General features: G+C 38.6%; 1 protein-coding gene across 2 annotated transcripts; it reads left to right on the forward strand.

Moving 5' to 3' along the window:
* The first annotated feature begins 3,580 nt into the window (after positions 1-3,580).
* On the forward strand, positions 3,581-19,517 carry SMPDL3A (sphingomyelin phosphodiesterase acid like 3A). Of its 2 annotated transcripts, XM_042937397.1 has the most exons (8): positions 3,581-3,730; positions 8,729-8,942; positions 9,680-9,824; positions 14,144-14,240; positions 14,985-15,154; positions 15,623-15,803; positions 17,231-17,355; positions 18,995-19,517. In XM_042937397.1, the coding sequence occupies exons 1-8, from the start codon at positions 3,628-3,630 to the stop codon at positions 19,310-19,312; spliced, it is 1,353 nt and encodes a 450-aa protein (XP_042793331.1). In that variant the 5' UTR covers positions 3,581-3,627; the 3' UTR covers positions 19,313-19,517. The 2 variants fall into 2 exon arrangements, with proteins under 2 accessions (XP_042793331.1, XP_042793332.1); XM_042937398.1 differs by lacking the exon at positions 8,729-8,942 and having other exon boundaries at positions 3,710-3,730.
* The last annotated feature ends 1,899 nt before the right edge of the window (positions 19,518-21,416 follow it).

A 21,416-nucleotide genomic window follows, 5' to 3' on the forward strand; every position in this document is an offset into this window, starting at 1 on the left:
AGAGAGACAGAGTGTGAATGGGAAGGGGCAGAGAGAGAGGGAGACAGAATCCGAAGCAGGATCCAGGCTCTAAATCAGCACAGAGCCCTACGTGGGGCCTGTGGGGCTTGAACTCACAAGCTGTGAGATCATGACCTGAGCCAAAGTCAGCTGCCCAACTGACTGAGCCACCCAGGTGCCCCCGAATTCCTTTGTGTGTGTGTGTGTGTGTGTGTGTGTGTGTGTGTGTGTGTGTTGCAGTTGTTGAAACTGAGTTACCCAAGGGAAAGTAAATACCTATTTGTAACTGGCTAGGGTTTGCCTTTGTAAGTAGAAACAAACAAATGTTATTTTATATTTCATCATTTATTAAATGCATTTTATCCATTTTCCCAAACCAACAATGTGAAGCAGGTAAGGCAGATACTGTTATTTTTACTTTACTGATGAGGAAATTGAATATCAGATTTACCTGTCCATGTTCTCATGATTAGTGAATAATACTGAGAACTGCAAACCTTGTGATTTTCCCTTTCATTTATTGTCAAAAAAGCACAAGATTTTAGTTTCCCTGATCACTACTTAGGAAATCGTTCCTCTGTTAGCCTCTGCGAGGCAAATAGGGTAAATATTTTTTCAGGAAAAAATAGGTAGTATTCATTTTTTTAACGTTTATTTATTTTTGAGACAGAGACAGAGCATGAACGGGGGAGGGTCAGAGAGAGAGGGAAACACAGAATCCGAAACAGGCTCCAGGCTCCGAGCTGTCAGCACCAAGCCTGACACGGGGCTCGAATCCACAGACCGCGAGATCATGACCTGAGCTGAAGTCGGACACTTAACCACTGAGCTGCCCAGGCGCCCAGTAGTATTCATTTTTAATCAACCAGGTGATTTCAGTTAATTTCTATAATTCAACGCCCAATTAACTTACAGATATAAGCATGAGGGAACTTACTTTAACTTACAAAATTCACCATAATGAAACTATTATCTGACTATTGGATTTAGGATTACTTTATTACTATAATGAAGAGTAGAGGAAACTAAAGTGCAGCTACAGGATTTAACATTTGAATACAATTAGTACTGAATGCCAGGATAAGGTTGGCTGAGATGACCATTCCTAAAACTAGAGAGTCTACCTTTGTCTTAAAAAGCATGAAACAGAACACTGAGAGTGTTTGCTCCCAATTGTTCAGGCAGACTTCATCTTTGCTTCTGTTGGAAGAATGCTTTCTCTTGATGATTCCAGCCTCTGCTTGTAGAAGCAAGGGTTCTGGCCTCTCTGCTCTTAAGAATACAAGGCCATGGATAGGGATTCACCTTCAGTTGACTATTATTAGGCCAAATAACATCCTGCTGGCATTTATTTCCATAACAACTGTCCTCCAAGTGAAGAATGGGAAGGGTTTTGGGTGGCCTAAATGAGAAACAATTACAATTACAATGACAATCACAAAGATCAAAGGTTGCAGTGGTGTACCAAATATATTTTTCTGGGAAGATAATTAACAAATATTTTTTGCTTCCTAAATCTTTACAAGGTAGTTGCAAATCATTTTTCTTCCAGCAGTATTCTAGCTCATATACTGACCTACCAATAGTACTAACTTTTCTGGTTTGTCCTTTTTGTTTTTGTTTTTAACATAGTTAATAGAAAAGGGAAAATTCCCAAGCCCAAAGGCAATTTGACCAACAGGCCCTGGAGAAATGTTTGTGAAATCCCAAGGTCTTAAAGTTGCGAACTTGACTAAAAGTGGTCTTGTGAAATCCACACTTGCACCCCTGATGATGAGTAAGGAGCAGTTTCCATCCTGTCATATGTGTTCTCTCACCCAGATACACACCCTCACAACAAATGACTCCTCCATCTGGACCATGAGGACCTATAAATTCATGTCCAAGGTTAAGATGAAAACCCACAGATGTTGAGGCACTATAGCTTTGCACTAGAGAGAGTAAGTATAAAGGAAAACAAAGCAGAGGGAGTAGAAGGGAGAATGATGTTCCTATCCATTGTCTTTTAAGGAATTCAAGCATTTTTTAGGTTTCAAAAGGTGCTGGAGGTAGTTTATGCTTACTTACTGAAGACTGTTTCACAATCAATTCACTTCCAGTAAAGCTTATTGGAAATTGGGGGAGAAGAGCTAAAATTGCTATTTTTACACTTTAAAAAATCATTTTCCTAGTATTCAAAATGTTTGGGTTAGAAACACACAAGTTATTTTGTTGTCCTTAAAGTTATTCTCTCTCATCTGTCATTTTTCCCCCTGCCCATTTTCCTCCATACTTTTGAAGTTGTAGACTGAGAAATTCCAAACACCATTCTGTCCACCATTGGAAAACATTTTGGTTCTAGAAAGGCTTTTCAATTATCCTAAAACTGAGGCAGGACTTAACCACTCTGGCAGTACATGAAACAAAATGGAGGCACCTTGATTACTATTTCAAAGCCTCTTTCATGTGGCACTTTCCCATTAAATTACACAGGATACAATATAAGGTTTCCTCTGATGGGAAACAAATACATTTTATGACCTCTTTTATGAAGTTAGTCATCCTGCAGGATATTTTTTTCTCCCAAGGAATTCCACATCTTTATCTTAAAGAGACCAGCACCCTCATAAATGGTTAGAGAAGAAACACAGAACCTGAAACAATTTGGGGATCTTGGCCCCATTGTCAGACTAAGTAACTTTAAAAATTCTTTAGGAGAGTAAAAGCAACTGGCTCTACTTATGCTTGTCATGTGTCTCTGGACTGCATAAACCACAGTTCTGAGACGTTCTAACTCAGGTGTAAACAAACAAACAAACAAACCCCCTAAACAAACTAAAAACCAAGACCCTGTGTCTTTTTTTTTAATTTTTAAATGTTTTTTTATTTTTGAGAGAGAGGGAGAGAGGGGCAGAGTGTGAGCAGGGGAGGGGCAGAGAGAGAGGGAGCCACAGAATCCACAACAGGCTCTAGGCTCTGAGCTGTCAGCACAGAGCCCTCTGCCAGCTCAAACCCACCAACCCTGAGATCATGACCTGAGTGGAAGTCAGACACTCAACCGACTGAGCCACCCAAAAGCCCCTAAAATCCTGTGTCTTTGAGCAGTGGTTCTCAAACATCCCCATCACTTTAGCATCACCTGGAGGGCTATTAAAAACACAAATTACTGGACCATTTTTACACTCCTTCCTGAGTTTTTGATATAATTGGTCTGGAATAGGACCTAAAAATTTTCATTTCTTACTAAAATTCCCAGGTAGTGCTGATGCTTCTAGTCCAGGGACCGCCCTTTGAGATAGCTGTGCTATCCAAAACTTCTGCTGCCCTCCTCCAAATTCTCATGCTTCAAGGTTCTCTGCATGTCTTCTGCAGCAGAGCCCCATCTGTTTAAGGCCAGGCAGCATTTAGGGAAGATGATCTGCTTGAAGTGTGTGCCCAAGCACATTCCTTCCCTGGCCAGTCATTGATGGAAGGCATAAGAGGGCAGATCATCGCTAGACAGTTGCTGAAGGTCAAACGAGCTGACCTTTTGCGGAATCTGCCCTCGCACGTGACTGCAGGGCGTCTACACCCTCACCCTTCTTCTGCCTTCTCTCCACCCCCAAGCCAGACAGCCTCAGTCTCCCAGGCCGGTGGCTTTGACCCGTGATGGCTCTGCTGGGCGCGCTTGTCTGCTGCCTGTTGCTCGCCTGGCGTGGCAGTCCCGGGTTCGGCCTGCCCCTGGCGCCCGAGAGTTCAGCTCCGGCTGTGGGTGAGTCCGCGACCCCTTCCCTCCCGGGAGCTGCCCGAGAACAACGGGCCAAAGCGCCCGCGCGAAGTCTGGAAAAGTGCGTGGGGGCAGCAGTGCGCCGCGGCCGAGGCTCCGGGGAGTGGAGGGGAGTGGAGCCAGACGCGCCGGGCGCGGGGAGGGCGAGGGCAACTGCGGGAGGAGAGCGCCAGGCGACCAGCGGAAGGTCCCGGTGGCTGGAGAAAGTACCCTTGGCCAGTGGGGGCGCGGCAAGGAGCTGCGGGAGACTAGGTTCCTCTGCGCGTTTGTTCCGGGGGCGGGAGGAAGGAAATGTGCATGTCTCAAGCAGAACCGAAGCTAGAAGTTGGATGTCCCTCATTCCCACGGGCCCCGAATCTGCCCAGAGCACAGGGAGTACGGAGCTTCCTCTTCCCCATAGGGGTGTACATTTCAGTGGGACTTCTAGTATCTTCTGTCCTGCCCGCCGGGTTTGTTGGCCTTTTCTTCTTACTCCTCCTGCCAGAGTTTCGGTGCTACTCACCTCTTAGTCTACGTTAGAACTCGTGGGGCCTTTATTTCACTTTACCTGGATGTTACCGGACTGTCTGTGGGCGGGATCAATTTTAATCATACTTAACAAGTTTAATGCAATCCCTTTTGTGGTCCGCCTGGGACCAGCGGCATCAGCGTCACCCAAACTTCTTAGAAATGCAGGTTTTCAGCCCACTCCAGACCTATGGAATATGAAACTCAGAATTGGGACCCAACAACTTGTTAAACAAATTTTAGATTTTAGGGTGCCTTTTGAGCCTTCCCTTTCAAAGGTCAAGGTAACCCCACCTGCCTGACACCCTTTGAAAAGAATTGTTCTGTTCTTTAGAGGGGGGGAATTTTGATAGGTGGAATTCTGTTCTGTGTTTGGGGACTTAGCCGCCTCTGAAACTTAGCACAGTGCTTGGTGCTGTTCTCTGACGCTTTTGCTTTCTCACAAGGCTCTGGAAATGCTCTGAAAAAAATACCTCCTCTTTGCGTGAGAGCCAAGTTCTCGTGACTCAGCTGTCAGGTTGAAAGCAAGAACTGTGAATCTGGTTTCTTAACTGTCGGTCATAACGAGAAATCATCCCCAAATACTTATGTATGTTGGTTTCTGCTTTTATTGAAGCTTGTGTTGTTTTTCTTTAGTTAGGTGACTGTTCAGGATTTTGAAATAAAATGTCCCAGGTTGCTACCCATTGGGAATACCCATTGGCAAATTTACTGTTTGGTTTTAAGGATCTGATTGCTTAAGTCCTCAGCAACAACTTTGTGGTGTCTAGGGCAGCTCCATTTACACCTCCCCGTTTTCATATGGAAACTAGAAGGCTGAGTCACTTAGGGAGGAGGAAGGGATGGGGTTCAGAGACTGGCTGAAGTGTTGACTCAGCAGTTTCGCATTGGCTATATTATTTTACATGTTTTCTACTTGATGTGACACTCTCTCTCTTCACCTGACCCCATCCGGAAATGCTTCCTTTATAACACTCACCATAACTGGCCTGTGTGTGTGTGTGTGTGTGTGTGTGTGTGTGTAAATTCCCAGTCTCAACTTTCTGTTCTGTCAAGTCTCAGTGGTCAGAGGACAACAACCCAGGAGACTTCACCTGGGTGTGTTTGTCCACATCTCTGATTAGAGTTAGTAGGTCAAGGCCTGCTGAGGTATTTGGTAGGAACTGACATTATAAACAAAAAACCAAAAATACCTATTTTAAACAATTCAGATGTGTCCAAACATCTGAATTATTGTTTACTAGTTTTTTTTAGGATAGATTACAATTTTTTTTTAGCTAAACCATAAGTTTTTTGGTATATAATGTTGAGCATTTATCTAGGTATATTAACAACACACACATGTATACACACATACATTTGTGGAAATCTTCTTAAAGGTTATCTGCAGAACAAGAAAGAAATCATTGTGTGGTGAAATGAACTTTGGACCACAAATCAAAGAATCTGTAGTGGAGTAGGGCTTGGCCAAAGGCCAGGTCTGTGGCCTTAGACACACACACACACACACACACACACACACACACACACACACACAGAGCACTTTATATATAATTTAATTAGAAGTGGAAGGTAAGGCCTCCAGAGGTTCATTATTCATAAATCCCAGGTTAAGAACCTGTCAGAACTCTTGGCTTCTATTTAAAGACTTTCTTCAGTGCATCTAAATAATTACCTCCTCACTTATCTGTCTGGTGGTGCAGTGTAGTGGAAGGAGTGCTAGACTGGGAGTCTGGAGGGACTGGTTCTAGTTCAGCTCTCATTAATGAGTCACCATGTGATCTTGAGGAAATCCTGAAATCTGCCTGTGCCTCATTAAGGAATGTTTACTGAGGGCCTACTATAGGTCATGTTCTAGATGCTGAGGACATACAAATCTAGGTACTGGAGATGTATTCTTAATGTGTTTCCAGTTTTGGTTTATAAAATTTTAGTATACTTATTATCTCATGTCCCTTAATTGTCACAGTATCTCATGTAGGTGTTATGTATTTTATGTGAGGCGAGTGACACGGAAGGACAGTTGAATGTGAGCACACATAGAGGCAAGTGATACAGTGGTTAAGAGCAACATGGAATCCGGAATCAGACTTCCTGAATCTCTATCTTGACTCTGTTGTGTATGACACATGTGACTTGGACTTAATCTCTGTGTCCTTATCTTTAAAATGAAAATAATGATGAGTTAATACATGTAAAACATTAAAAAAGGCAATAAACTTACAGTAAGTACCTGATAAATTTTAAGTGTTAACTTGGAAATGAAGAAGTTCAATCTCAAATTCAGGCTTAGGGTTACAAAATAAAAACAGTGTAACTTTTTTTTTTAAATGTTTATTTATTTTTGTGAGAGAGAGAGCATGAGCAGGGGAGGGACAGAGAGAGAGAGAGAGAGAGAGAGAGAGAGAGGGAGACACAGAATCTGAAGCAGGCTTCAGGCTCTGAGCTGTCAGCACAGAGCCCAACGTGGGGCTTGAACTCACGAACCATGAGATCATGACCTGAGCTGAAGTCAGACACTTAACTGACTGAGCCACCCAGGTGCCCCGTCAAAATATTAACAGTATAACTAACACTGAGGTTACTAGATGCCAGGTATGTTCTAAGAGCTTTACTTCTACCAAGTCACTTAACCTTCATACAGAAGGCAGTAATATTCTTTCCATTTTGCAGATAAAACAAGCCAGGATCACACAGCTAGATTAATAAATAGAGCTTGGATTTGAAGTCAGGTAGTCTGACTCTGGAGTTCCCCATCTTAACCATAACACTATACTGTTCTGTGTATAGCTTATTATACCTTAATATTCTACAAATCATTAAAAACATGTTTAAATAAAATTGAGATGCACTATATATTTATACCTCAAGGAAGGACAGCCTCCAGGATGATTCTGAGCTATTTGTCAACCTCACTTTGTGTGTTGGATACAGTAAGTCTGGGCTAGAAATGGAAGCTGGAGTATTTTCTGCATTAAAGAAGAAAATAAATTACTCTTGGCATGTATTTTCAAATGGGGATAAGATACAAAGTAATTGATCATAAAGACTGTTTTATGTCTACTTTCTTCTGGATCTCTTGTCTACCATGTCTTAGCTGTGAACTTAAATATGTTGTAAAATCATAATAATGTTGTGGAGAAAAAACAACCCAAATATAACTTAACGTTTCCACCCTAACAAATTAACGGTTTTCAGTTTTTTACTTTCTTATCCCAGCTTTGGGTCCTATTCAGGTGTTTGCTCATATACATACATAGCTTTTATCATCTTTGTATAGGTAGATAAAAGTTTGCATTCTACTTGTTTGCTCCATGTTTCTGGTGTAGTATGTGCTGCTATGTCATTTCTGATATAAACTAGTCATAATCAGAGTAAACTCCAAATTCAAAGTGTGAAAAGCCTCAATAATAAAATAATTTATTAATTGCATATGAGAAGGCAGCAAAATCATAGAAGATATATGTAACTTATGTATACACAAGCTGGAGGGCCTTTCGAAGTGGGGCTCAGATTCTGACTGTGCTGTTTGTTAGCTGTGTATACCTGAGCAGATTTCCTAATGGACCCAGCTTTCATTTCTCCCCTCTAAAATGAGAACAGTGATTCCTACTTCAAGAGAGTGGTTTCGAGAATAAAATGGCATAGTATATTTAGTTTCTTTATTATAATGCCTGGCACAAATGCTTAATAAAGAGAGACACTACTCTGAATATTAGTACTACTATTTCCTTTAATTAAAGAATCTTTCCCATGGTATCCAATGGGTTCCAGGTTTCTCACTGAAAACCGAATGGAAGCATCCTCTTTAACAAATGCTTTCCTTAACATTATCAACATTTGATACAAGTGTATGCTAGAAGATGTTCCTATATTTAGTAGCTTTTAAGAGCCTCTGGAAATTCCTACTTTTGGTTTAAAGCTAGTATTAAACATTTATACTCTTTTTCCATTAATGTTGAGAGGCCAGGTTTTACAAGAAATTAGGAGTGAGATTTAGTTTCTGGTTTTGCAATCTATCCACTCTGTAACCCAAACAGACCACATCATGTTTCTATGTTAGTTTTTCCACAAGAAGCACATAAATAAATTCTAAAACCATAAATTCTGCAAGGAAGGAAACATACTATTAATACACAATATTATTATTGACCCATCTGAAGTATGTCTCCCTGTATTTCATTATGCAGTTTACGTTTGTTACATAGTCTTTTTTACGTAGGCACGCCGTCAGTGAGCTCATCAGTTCTGACCCATGTAAATAGTAAATTTTGGTAAATTCTTCCCACTATCTTTGGGATCCTCATCTACTGACAGGAAAGTATTGTATTTACTTTCAGAGCAAATGAACATTTAAATTACTAGGGTTTTACTCCATCACAGGGAGGAGTAACTGTCTCCAGTCTTACTGTAAATATGTGTATGGGAATACCTAAAGGGAAGTAGATTTAACACCATTTCTTTTCTAATCAACAGGACAGTTTTGGCATGTGACTGATTTACACTTAGACCCTACTTACCACATCACAGATGACCACACCAAAGTGTGTGCTTCATCTAAAGGCGTAAATGCCTCCAATCCTGGTCCTTTTGGAGATGTTCTGTGTGATTCTCCATATCACCTTATTTTGTCAGCATTTGATTTCATTAAAAATTCAGGACAAGAAGCATCTTTCATGATATGGACAGGGTAAGTGAGTATATAAATACTGTTAGTTGCTCAATATTTATCTACAGTGACCTAAGCTTCATTAGAATGCTGAATTCCTACGAATATTAATTAATTAGGTTTTGTTTTGTTTTTGTTTCTGGTTTTTTTTTTTTTTTTTGAGAGAGAGAGAGGGCACAAGTGGGCAAAGGGCAGAGGTAGAGAATAGCAATTTTGTAAACATTATCTTCTGGTGGCATAATTAATTAATTCTGTCTGTCATGATGACAGAGTGATAAGGTTTGTATTCCCTATGCCTGCAGTAATGACCGGTGCTATTTAACTAATGTTTAAATTATACCTCATTTAACATTTGCATTTGATATTATTATCCCCATTTTACAGATGAAGAAATGAAGGCTGGGCATCTAAGTAACTTGTTCAAGTGTACACAGCTAGTAAATGGCAAAGCTGGAATTTGAATCCAGGCATTTTAGCTCTGGAATCTGTGCTTTTAATTGCTCAACTATTTGCCTCTCACAAATCTTCAGTCAAGCAGTGTAATAGGCTGAGATTTCCTGCTTATCTGTTGTATCACACAGTTTTTAAAATGGGATACTCTGTGGGAGAAAGATAAATGAAGAGTCGTTTATCAGCTCTTTTAATAATCATCTGTTGTTTTATCGTGGAAGTGTGCAATGATAATACAACCAGGCATCATGCATGTCTAGTGACTTTTTACAGAAGTTGATTTTGCTATGATTCTGTTTCCTTTGCAGGGATAGCCCACCTCACGTTCCTGTGCATGAACTCTCAACAGACTCAGTCATAAATGTGATTGCTAATATGACAACCACCATCCAGAGTGTCTTTCCAAATCTCCAGGTTTTCCCTGCACTGGGTAATCATGACTATTGGCCACAGGTAAATTTGATGTAAACTCCAAAAGTGTTTCAAGGAATTTTCCCATTAGTACTGTCAAAATTCTGACAATAACTAGCTGATGATAAGACGTGGGAGTGGGGCTCATGGAGGTAGAGTGCACTGTTAATAACCACTGAAGAAGGTAAGACAAGTGATTTGGGGACTTTAAAGTGATTCTCCCTAATCCATAAAAAGATATGTCCATAGTGAGTTTTGGAAGCAAATTGCCTAGTTTGTGGATTATTGATTCTTGTTTTCCCTCATAATCTTCCTCAGTTTCTACTTTCTTTTGAATAACAGTGTTGTTCATTCACATTTTATGATAAAGGTTGGCAAGGAAGGTTGATATTGACAAATGTTTACATTTTTCAGAACTTCTCTTAGGCAGACCAAGCTCCCCACGCTCTGATCATAACAAACTGTCATAAGAACCAAAGAGGGTAGTTCCTGTTTGGGCCCAGTTTATCTAATTAAGATACCACTCAAGACAGAGATTGTGTTTAGAATATTTGATGACCGATAAGCTCAGGCCTTAACCTATCAGTGTGGCGGTTTGTTAAATAGCCTGTGCATAACGGTCGGATACTAGCCCTGGCTGGAGGGTCCTGTTATACTAGTGTAGAATCTTAGATTTGGACAGATTCAAGATATCTCAGAGTTTTAGTGTTTTAGTCCAGGACTTGACACACTATGACCTGTGGTCCAAATTTGGCCTACCACTTGCTTTTGTTAATAAAGTTTTATTAGAACAGAGCCATGGCTATTCTTTCTGTATTGCCTGTGGCTGATTTCTGATTTTGCACTAGAACAGCAGAGTAGAATTGTGGTAAGAGAGACCATATGGCCCATAAGCTTAAAATATTTATTATTTGGCCCTGTATAGGAAAAGTTTGGTGACCCTTAGTCTAGATCAACTCTTCATTTTATGGATGAGAAAACTGAGTCCCCAAAATGTCAAGTTGCTTGTTCAAGTGGTCACAATCGTGTAGTGATAGAGCCCACATCCTGGATCTTTTGTGTTCAATTAGACTAACATTCTTGCATACATCCCTTGTTCTTGCCAGATTAACATACTCAGTATTCCTGAACACAATATTTACTTTCATGCCTCTCTGTCTAGATTTATCTTCTTGCTTAGAATATCTTTTCCATCTCAGGCCACAAGAATGCTTAGTGAGCATTTTGATCACCTAAATACAGGGATTTTGAGACGTTGTACTCTAGGATGAACTTGTTTCAAGTAACTTTTTGGCACTGGCCTCTGGGCTTGAGATGAACAATGTGTTAGTCTTTGTGAGTCATCCTCTAAACCAGTGGTCAACTTTGTTACTATTGAGATGTGAGACCACACAGGAAAGATGCTTGGGGATGAACAATCTCTAGAAACCAGGAGCTACCCACATTGTTTTTTATATGCTTTAGGTGACAGATTGACATAGTGGAGAACATGTGGGGTTTAGAGTTGTATTTACTAGAATGTAAAGCCTTATCCTGCCCTGCTCCTGATAGCTTGGCCAACTTGGATAATTCACTTAATGTCCTTGACCCATAAGTCACTCATTTGTAAATAGGAGCAATAACACCCACCCTCAGAAGTTTCCGTGAGAATTAGTGATATTACATGAATAGGGCGTAGCTTTCTACCTGGTACATATGATGCCCTCAATAAGTGGAGTGGTAGTTATTGGAGCAGTAAGCAGCAACATGTGGGATACGTTTTCCCTAACTCCTTTGGGGATTTGTTTTATTTTACTTTTATTTCTGTCTTTGTGAAGTCAAATCTTATAGTGATTCACAGATATAGATAATATACAAATTCTAAAATATATCCTATCGTATGTATAACTAGGGTAAATTGGGCAGCCCGTATACTTTAAAGAGTTAATTTTTTTTGTCTTTCTAGCTTGTGACTTTATATCTGAAAATCTTCTTTGTATTATTCTGCTTCCACCCTTCCACGCCAGTTTCAGGAATGTCAATGTAACATGAAAGCCCCACAACAAAATCTCCTACAGACTGTTAGCCGAGATGGAATTCTGGTGAATGTTAGTAACAAAACTGTTAGTAACAAATCAAGCAGATACTTTAATAAGTATTATTTCTCCATTAAAATCTCATAAACATACACATAAACATAACTACCTAAACATGCATATGTAGATGCATGTCCCCACCCATTACATCAGAAGTAGATATTAGTGTGGGCAGCCTAGGGACTCCTTCCAGTTGCCGCCCAAGGAGGCAGTCTGGGCCAGGGTCCTCATTTACTCCTACACTGGCAAGACTGGCGCCACCAAACTTATGGGTGGGTCACTTCCCATTATACCTCATTTCTCGGCACTGCACATGTCACAGCCAAAGAGTATTGAGATGATGGCATCGTACAATTAATAATTGGACATAGGAGTGACACTGGAAAGACCTGGAATTTAGACCAACCCAGGAACTGACCAGCTGTCCCTGAATGAATCATCTAACTTCTCTGATGCTCACATTTCTCATAACTAAAATTGAGAGAAAACTCTACAGTAATTATATATAATTTTAAGATTTCATATGACCATTCCAGTATTTTGGCATCTATCCCAATACTTTGGGATACACATGGCTAACACTTTCAGATTTTTGATGATGATCATGTGACCAAGTTTTAATCAGAATCTGGGTTGGCCTATAAGTCATAATTTTTAGTATTCAGTATAATTTTCAGACAGAGGAGTCTGATATCTGACACAAATTAAAAATATACTAATAGTTCTAGTTAGAACAAGTCATTTAGTTATTACTTTCCCTGAATGTACTTCTGTTTTCATCGTGTATTAGGCATATGTATTAGGAACTAATGTGACTTGGGTGTCATCTTGGAAAATAACTAAGCATTTTAACTAGTGCTGATGGGAAAATTACTTTAAGAAATAGATCTATGTCACTAATATACAGAAGAAAAGGAGGAGTGTGAAGGAAATGGCTTCTGTTTATTAATATAATTTTTAAAACAAGAAAATAGGAATAATTATGTAATTTCACAAGTGATTTTTGGATTTTTATTCAGTATGCACTTTCTTTTTTTTAATTTATTTTAAATTTAAAATTATTATTATTATTATTTTATTTTTATTATTAGAGATATCGAGAGAGAGAAAGAGAGAGAGAGGCAGAGAGAGGGAGAGAAAATCCCAAGCAGGCTCCATGATGGGCATGGAGCCCGACACAGGACTCAGTCTCACAACTGTGAGATCATGACCTGAATCAAAGTCAGGGCTAGTTCACGCAACTGACTGAAACACCCAGGTGTCCCTCAGTATATACTTTCTTAAAGTTTTGGGTATTTTTTTCTTCCTTAAAGATCCTTAAAAAATTTTTTTTTAAGTTTATTTATTTTTGACAGAGACAGATTGTGAGCATGAGCAGGGGGAGGGGCACAGAGAGAGGGAGACAGAATGCGAAGCAGGCTTCAGGCTCTCGGCTGTCAGCACAGAGCCCGACACCGGGTTCGAACTCACGAACCGTGAGATCATGACCTGAGCTGAAGTTGGACGTTTAACCGACTGAGCCACCCAGGTGCCCCGCAGAGCTAAGATCCTTTATTATAATGTGATAAAATAGGATGATAAAAATACTTTATGAAAATAAAAATGTTTTATGTACACATTGCTTACAAAAAATCAAAACATGTTCATATAAAGAGACTTCTCCAAATCAAAAGCATGTGGTTGTCAGTCTTCATTCAGAAAGTTCAAAAGCTTTATACTGGTGTGAACATTTCAGAAGACTTTGTTTAATTCTAAAATCATGAAATTTTCTCCATTCTCTCAATGAGCTGTTCCAGGCCCTGTGTGTTCAGGCTCACACCTGCCTCTGTTTCTCTTTAATGAGCACACTCCCATATCCGTCCTATATCCTGGCCACGTGGCACAAGTGCTTTTCTCTGTGTATAGCACTGTGAGTGTTGGTGTCCGGGCCATTGTCTTTACTTTGATGCCCTTTCTTGCCAACATGATGAAATCATTATTCAAGGGCAGGTTGATGTGCTTTCTTCACTTTCCCCCCCCTGACTCTCTGGGCTGGACTCGATTATTCATGCTTCTACCCTGCTAGAACCTCTATGATGGCACCTGGCACATTGTCTGACAGGTGATTGATTGTATTTTTTTTGTCTCTTTAACGAAGTTATACATTCCTTGAAGATGAAGCCTATCTAGTACTCATCCTTGCCTCTCCAGATGTCTCATATAGTAGGAAATGCTCAAGTAATGTTTAAATTAGTTAATCTATGTATCTTTAAAGTTTCAATGGTGGATTGTATTGTTTGTGGCCAGGATCAACTGCCTGTAGTCACCAGCAAGGTGTACAATGCAGTAGCAAATCTCTGGGAGCCCTGGTTGGACGAAGAAGCTATTCATACTTTAAGGAAAGGTAAGTGAAAGATTTATTCATCCTTATTTTGTCTCTGTTTTTATTCATGTTGTTCAGACTAAGATCTTTAATGTTTGCTTGGGTGTGTTCATTCTGGATGTGCCCATTTCTTTGGAGGCTGTAAGTCATGTTTGAAAGCTGTGGAGAGGCATGGATGGTGAGTGGGCCCAGGGCAAAGAGAGCAGGTCCAAGATCAGGTGCTAGCTCCAAAAGTACCACTGCAGCAGACCCTTGGGTGTTACCACCACTGGCTCACAGGTGTGAGGGCGATTTTGCCTTTAAGTCTCATTGCTACTAAGACTGTAGCAGGTCTGGTTTATCTGACATCTCTCCCATAGTAGTCTTTGGCACGGTCCACGTGTGTTCCTACTTTTGCATTTTGTACTTCACTATATCTCTCATCTTAACTCCCCAAACATGCAAAAGTAGGAGTTGATGCATTAATGTTTCTTTTCTAAAATTTGACACCTCATGACCTAGTGCCAATATCATTTTCATCTGAATATCGGATACAACTGTTGGTAGGTCAGTATGTGGAAGTCCCACCACTGGATCTGGCACACAGTCGGTTTTCAGTAAGTGATTCTTATTTAATGACAGCCTATGTATGTACAAACTAAATAATGAGAAATAAGTATCACCTTCCTGACTGGCTTGTAAACCATAATTAAGAGTTTGCTTTCATAGTCACTGTGAATCTGTGTACGTGTTTTTCTAGAGTGTGTCTTAAATTTGTTTTTGTAGGTGGCTTTTATTCACAGAAAGTTTCACCTAATCTGAACCTTAGGATCATCAGTCTAAACACAAACTTGTACTACGGCCCAAATATCATGACTCTGAATCAGACTGACCCAGCAAATCAGTTTGAATGGCTAGAAAAGACACTGAACACCTCTCAGCAAAATAAGGAGAAGGTAGATCCCAGAGACTAAAATCATCTGGGGATAAACAGGGGCTAAATTTGTGTATTTATTAACTCAAGTGGGGTCAGCTATTAATAAAGATATTAAAATTTGAAGATGTTTTCACATGAAACACCTTATGGTTTAATTAAATCTGCTGTGTTTGTTTTATTTTGCTTTGCTTTTAATGCTTTGATGACTGATTGACATCTGTTGATTAAAAAAAAATTGTGACCAAGATCACAGTTACTATATATCATCAACAGTGTAATTTAAGTGAGTCAAATGCAAGTAGAATGATACTAATAGTTTTATAATTTCATCGTTTTTTTTTTTTTTGGTAATAGGAGAGATGGTATATTTGCTTTCTAAATTTTAATTAATATACAGTACTTTTAATCTTGGATATCTAAATGTCATTTGGTTATGATACACGTGCAAAAAGATTCTCATCAGTCCTCATTATGTTTCTTTCTCCAGGTGTACATCATAGCACATATCCCAGTAGGATATGTGCCCCATTCAAGGAACATCACAGCAATGAGAGAATTGTATAATGAGAAATTGATAGATATTTTTAGAAGATACAGCAATGTCATTGCAGGACAATTTTATGGACACACTCACAGAGATAGTATTATGGTGCTTTCTGATAAAAAAGGTAATATGCTGTTCTGTGTGCATCTTCCCAATCCAAGATGCTAGAGCAAAGCAGTGAATATCCAGTAATTTTTACTGAACCAGTAAATTACAAGTTTCATTAAATCAACCTGCCAGCACCAGATTTTTCTGAATATCTTCTGTGTTTGTAAGGCAAGTGTTGATTTCCTATTTAGGCCTGCAGTTGGGTGTCTCCCTATTTGCTCCATGGGGCCACCAGCATTTGATAGCTATCAACAAAAAAGGCTCTGAAACCCTTAGCTCACTCAACTTTTCTTTTAGATTCTCAAGTTTAGAGAAATGCTGCTGTTCATTATTTACTTCCTAGACTCAAGTGTCTTTTTATATGACTTGTTTTACTTCTCAGAATTTGAAAAGCAGAATTCACCACTGGTTTAAAATAGATCAAACACTTAATTTTAAGGGATAATCAACATTGTCATCTACTCAGAATTAAAAGATAAGAATAGGAGAATCTCAGCATCAAACAAAACAATGATTACCTATTTTTAAAGATGACCTCCTCACGAGGACAGGAAACGGGGAGTTAATCAAATAAGCGTTCTTATTTTAGAATAGTCAGCCAGGAAAAAAAAATCAGTATTTATTTTTTTCAGCAATTGGGGAAAATTTTCAAAATGCTTTACCTCTTTCACCTACAAAAAGTAGGCTTGGTAAAAAATGACCATTTTTCAGCATTTGATAGCTTTTTTACTCAGAAATTCATTCCTGTAATAGATAGGTATAAAAGCATGGTGACCCCAATTAGGTTCTTATTATGTAATTATTGGCATATTGTTTTAGGTAGATGTACAGAACAAACTAGTTTTGTATTTGTGTGTATGTGTGTGTGTATACCTGTGATAACTTAGATTTTGTTATTATGAAAATTTTCAAATACACCTAAAAGAGAATAATTAAACAACGCCCCCCCCCCGCCCACATACCATCACTTATATTTAACATCTATCAGGATTTTGCCACATTTGCTTTACCTATTCACTTCTTTATTCTTTTTTCTTTTTCTCAAGTATTTGAAAGTAAATCTCAAACATTAGATCCATTTTAGCCTACATGCTACTGTATACATTGCTAAAATATATGGCTAATTCACATAATTTAATTGTCATTTGGTCAGTTGTCATTAACTACATGGCTAATTATATAATTTACATACTAATACGATTCACTTACCTACCTAACAAGAGCAACAGTAATTTTTCAGTATCATCTAATACCAATCCATAATAAAAATTCCTCTATTTTCTCAAAAGTGTCCCTTTATAGTTGTTTCAAGTCAGGATTCATCAAGGATCATACATCATTTGGCTGTTATGTCTGTTAATCTCTTAATCTTGCATTTGTTTATATTTTTAGTAAAGATAAACTCAATTAAAAAATATGTTTATGTACATATGTTTTGTCCAGGAGGACCGGTAAATTCTTTGTTTGTGGCTCCTGCTGTTACCCCAGTGAAGAGTGTTGCAGAAAAACTGACCAACAATCCTGGCGTCAGACTATTTCAATATGATCCTCATGATTATAAACTATTGGTAAGTTGGCACAGTTTTGGAATTGCCCCCACATTTATGCATGTCTTTATAGTTTTCAATAGTTTAGTTGAATGTTTTCAGCTTAACTATGTACGTTGTTTCTATGTTGAAATCTCATGATGTCTGTCTTCTTTTTATATTTGGCTGGTCAGCACTTTCTCAGTATGGGCATTATGAGATCAGCCTTTGGGAGGTTGTTTCTGTCCTTCTAAGGACTTGACATTTGTTCAGTACATTGGGCAGGGCCTGATTTGGGGACTTGTACACATACTGAAACTTTTCACTAAGCCATATTTATTAATTACTCTTCTCTAGAACATAGCTGTGAAGGTGACTGTAGACTCCGAAACCATACTCCCCCAAGCATTCTTTTATCAAATTTCCTTATGTATTTCCAGTCTGTTCCTCTTTAAAATGAGGATTAAACTAAGTATTACTGACTTCACAGAATTGCTGTGAGGATTACATGAACAAATATGTGTAAAGCACTTAGAAAAATACTTGGCTTATAGTAAGAACTCAATACATGTTGGCAGCGATTTTTTTGTAAATAAAAATGAGTTGGACATTTATCTTTGAGACAAAAGTTCTCTGGAGCTTGTACACGACTAGATTTTAGACCAATTTAACATTGAAGGGCTGGGCTTTTTGCTTATAAGTACTGCCCCTTTTAATTAATATCATTTGAAAAGAATTTTCAATTAAAGTCTCTATTGATGTAAATGCATTTTTTTCCCTAAATAAGCTTAGTAAGAGGTAGCTCACTTGTCCCTTAGAGCATGTTTTTATGAAGAAAATAAGGCAAGGGAAATCAGATTTAATTTGCAAACATTTGATTAAACGAGGAAATAAAACAATTGACTGAATTCTTTATACAACTATTAGTTGCCTATTTTTGGATCTGAGCATCATACACACACACGCACACACACATATATATATATATTATATATGTATACATGTACATATACGTGTGTATGTGTATATGTATGTATGTGTGTATGTATATACACATACTGACATGGAAAGATGCCCTGATATAGCACTAATTATTTTTAAAAGTGCAAAACAGTGTATACATAGTATAGCTTAATTTTTTGAAAAAGCCAAGAGATAGTAAATAGGGTATACATATTCTAAATAATTATATTTGTTTTGTACATAATGTCTAGAACAACTTATGTCTTGACATACACTGGAGTGATGATAAATGTTTAACAAGTTGTTCACTGGGGGGAAAAAACAACACTTTAATTATAGTGTCGAGATTCCTAAAAATTTGATAATTGGCTCTGTGAGCTGGTACCAGCCACCTCCAGCACAACACTGATTTATATGTAACTATTAGCAGTGGTTACTTCTGAGGTGTGTGAATCCAAAGCTTTGTATTTTGTACATCTCTCTGTGTAGTTTAGAATATGTTCCTTCATTGTTTTTAAAATGAAAAAAAGTAATACAGATTTGTCTACTGGAATTCCTTAAAAAAAAAAAAAGCAAACCAAAACAGTTCTCACTTTTTTCTAAATGACTACAACTTTAAATTAAGAATGTCACATAAATCCTAATAAGGACGCTTCTTCCTGTGCAGTACTTTCTATGGCAGAGAATGAACCAGGGTTTGTGACTGTTTTTGCTATAGGATATGTTGCAGTATTATTTGAACCTGACAGATGCAAATCTAAAGGGAGAATCCGATTGGAAGCTGGAATATATGCTGACTCAGACCTATGACATTGAAGATTTGCAGCCAAAAAGTTTGTATGCATTAGCTAAGCAATTTGCAGTCCTGGACAGTGAGCAGTTTATCAAATACTATAATTACTTCTTTGTGAGTTATGACAGCAGTGCAATTTGCAATGGGGAATGTAAGTCCTATCACGTTTGTGCCATTATGAGTCTTGATCGTATTTCCTATGAAGATTGCCTCAAACAATATTATATAAAGCACTATCCCTAGTACTTAACTGTTTGTGTTCATAGAAAATGTAACATTGTTCTGTTTCTGAGATCGGTTTGTGGGAACTGTTACATAAATCTTGTGGGTTACTGAGTGGGCCAGCAGAATTCTTATCTTTGCTTTCTTTTTTATAATCCTCAAATGTGGATATTTGTAACATTCTACATTTTTATTATATTGAATATATAACTGACCATTACAAGAATGATGTCTGGATGTCAGTATCCTGTCTTCCAGTTTATAAAATTATATCTAATTTATACCCTTCTTGCAACTGTCATTTATATAAATAAAGCAAATGACTTCTCATGCATGATGAATTATTTTTAATAGGATGATTTTCTTTTAATTCACTTTTGTTAAAATCTCATGTGTAAACTGAGGCTGAAACTGTTTAAATCTCATGTATAAACTGAGGCCAACACTGTTTCCGTGCACTATGTACTGTTGGGAAAACACCAAGGACTCGTTGAGACCAACTTGGGGCTTATGAAACATCCTAGGACATGAGTTGCCTATAATGGAGCAAAGCTGTCTTTGTTCTATGAGTGAAGGAGAGGCCTCTTGAGTACCGCTAACTTTTAAGGAACAGAGTGTCACAAGTTGTGCTTATTGTAACTACAGTACTAGCATAAGGCCTGGATCCTCCCCTGGTGATGGGCACTTAGTAAATAACTGTTGAAGTGAATTGAAAGGTATGACTGTTTCTCAAAGAAATGCACTAGGATGCAGCAGTGGCATTTTCTTTGCCACGATATTCTAAGGGAAGATAAAAAAGGAGCTTTTATTTTTGGGATTGTGTGTAGAGTTCTCCCATGGTTGCCTGTCTCTCAACAGCTTCTCTCAAGCTGTTGTTTGCTTCCAGGCTAAGTGGGAGAATTCAAGTAGAAGAGAAGAGGAGGAGGCCTAGGGATTTAGGAAACCTCAATACTTTGGCTTGCTGAAGAAGATATGCAATCACCAACCTTAGGTCAATCAAAAAGGAGACTGAAACTCATTATCCTGTGACTGGTTGGACTTCACTTAAAAAAGAAAAAGAGGGGCGCCTGGGTGATTTATTCGGTTAACTGTCTGACTCTTGATTTCGGCTCAGGTCATGATCTCACGGTGGTGAGATCGAGCCCTGCCTTGGGCTCTGTGCTAACGTGCAGAGCCTACTTGGGATCCTCCTCCCTCTCTCTCTCTCTCTCTCTGCTCCTCCTCCATTTGTGTGCAGTCTCTCTCCCTCTCAAAATAAATAAATAAATAAATAAATAAATAAATAAATAAATAAATAAAAAATGACTTACACGTGTAAGATCTCATCATAATGAAACTAAGTTATTCTGATTTTCAAAGGCCTGAGAACACAAACATTACAAAATAAAAATATAACATCTAAGAAACTATCGATATTCATTAGGTAAACATTTCCTTAATTTTTAAGTTAAAAAAATAAACTGGTAGGGTGCCTGGGTGGCCCAGTCAGTTGAGTGTCTGACTTTGGCTCAAGTCATGATATTGCAGTTTATGGGTTTGAGCCCCACATCGGGCTCTGTGCTGACAGCTCAGAGCCTGGAGCCTGCTTCGGATTCTGTGTCTCCCTCTCTCTCTGCCCCTCCCCTGCTTGCATGCTCTCTCTCTCTCTCTCTCTCTCTCTCAAAAATAAATAAGCATTTAAAAAAATTTAAAAGATAAATTAGTTTGTTTTTTAGAAGTGAAAATGTGGAAATAAAGCAAAGCTTCATTGTTATAATCACATTATTTATTTATTTATTTATTTATTTTTAAACGTTTGTTTATTTTTGAGAGAGAGAGAGAGAGACAGAGCATGAACGGGGGAGGGGCAGAGAGAGAGGGAGACACAGAATCGGAAGCAGGCTCCAGGCTCTGAGCCATCAGCCCAGAGCCCGACGCGGGGCTCGAGCTCACGGACCGTGAGATCGTGACCTGAGCTGAAGTCGGATGCTTAACCGACTGAGCCACCCAGGCACCCCTATAATCACATTATTTAGAAATCACCCTCCCCTCAGTTATATTTAAATTTGGTGTTGTCAAATGGGTACATTCTATATTTTTATATTCATATACTTATGGACAGAAGTTTTAAGAGAACAGGTTTGTG

Source organism: Panthera leo, chromosome B2 (assembly GCF_018350215.1).
Source record: "Panthera leo isolate Ple1 chromosome B2, P.leo_Ple1_pat1.1, whole genome shotgun sequence".
Lineage (NCBI taxonomy): Eukaryota > Metazoa > Chordata > Mammalia > Carnivora > Felidae > Panthera > Panthera leo.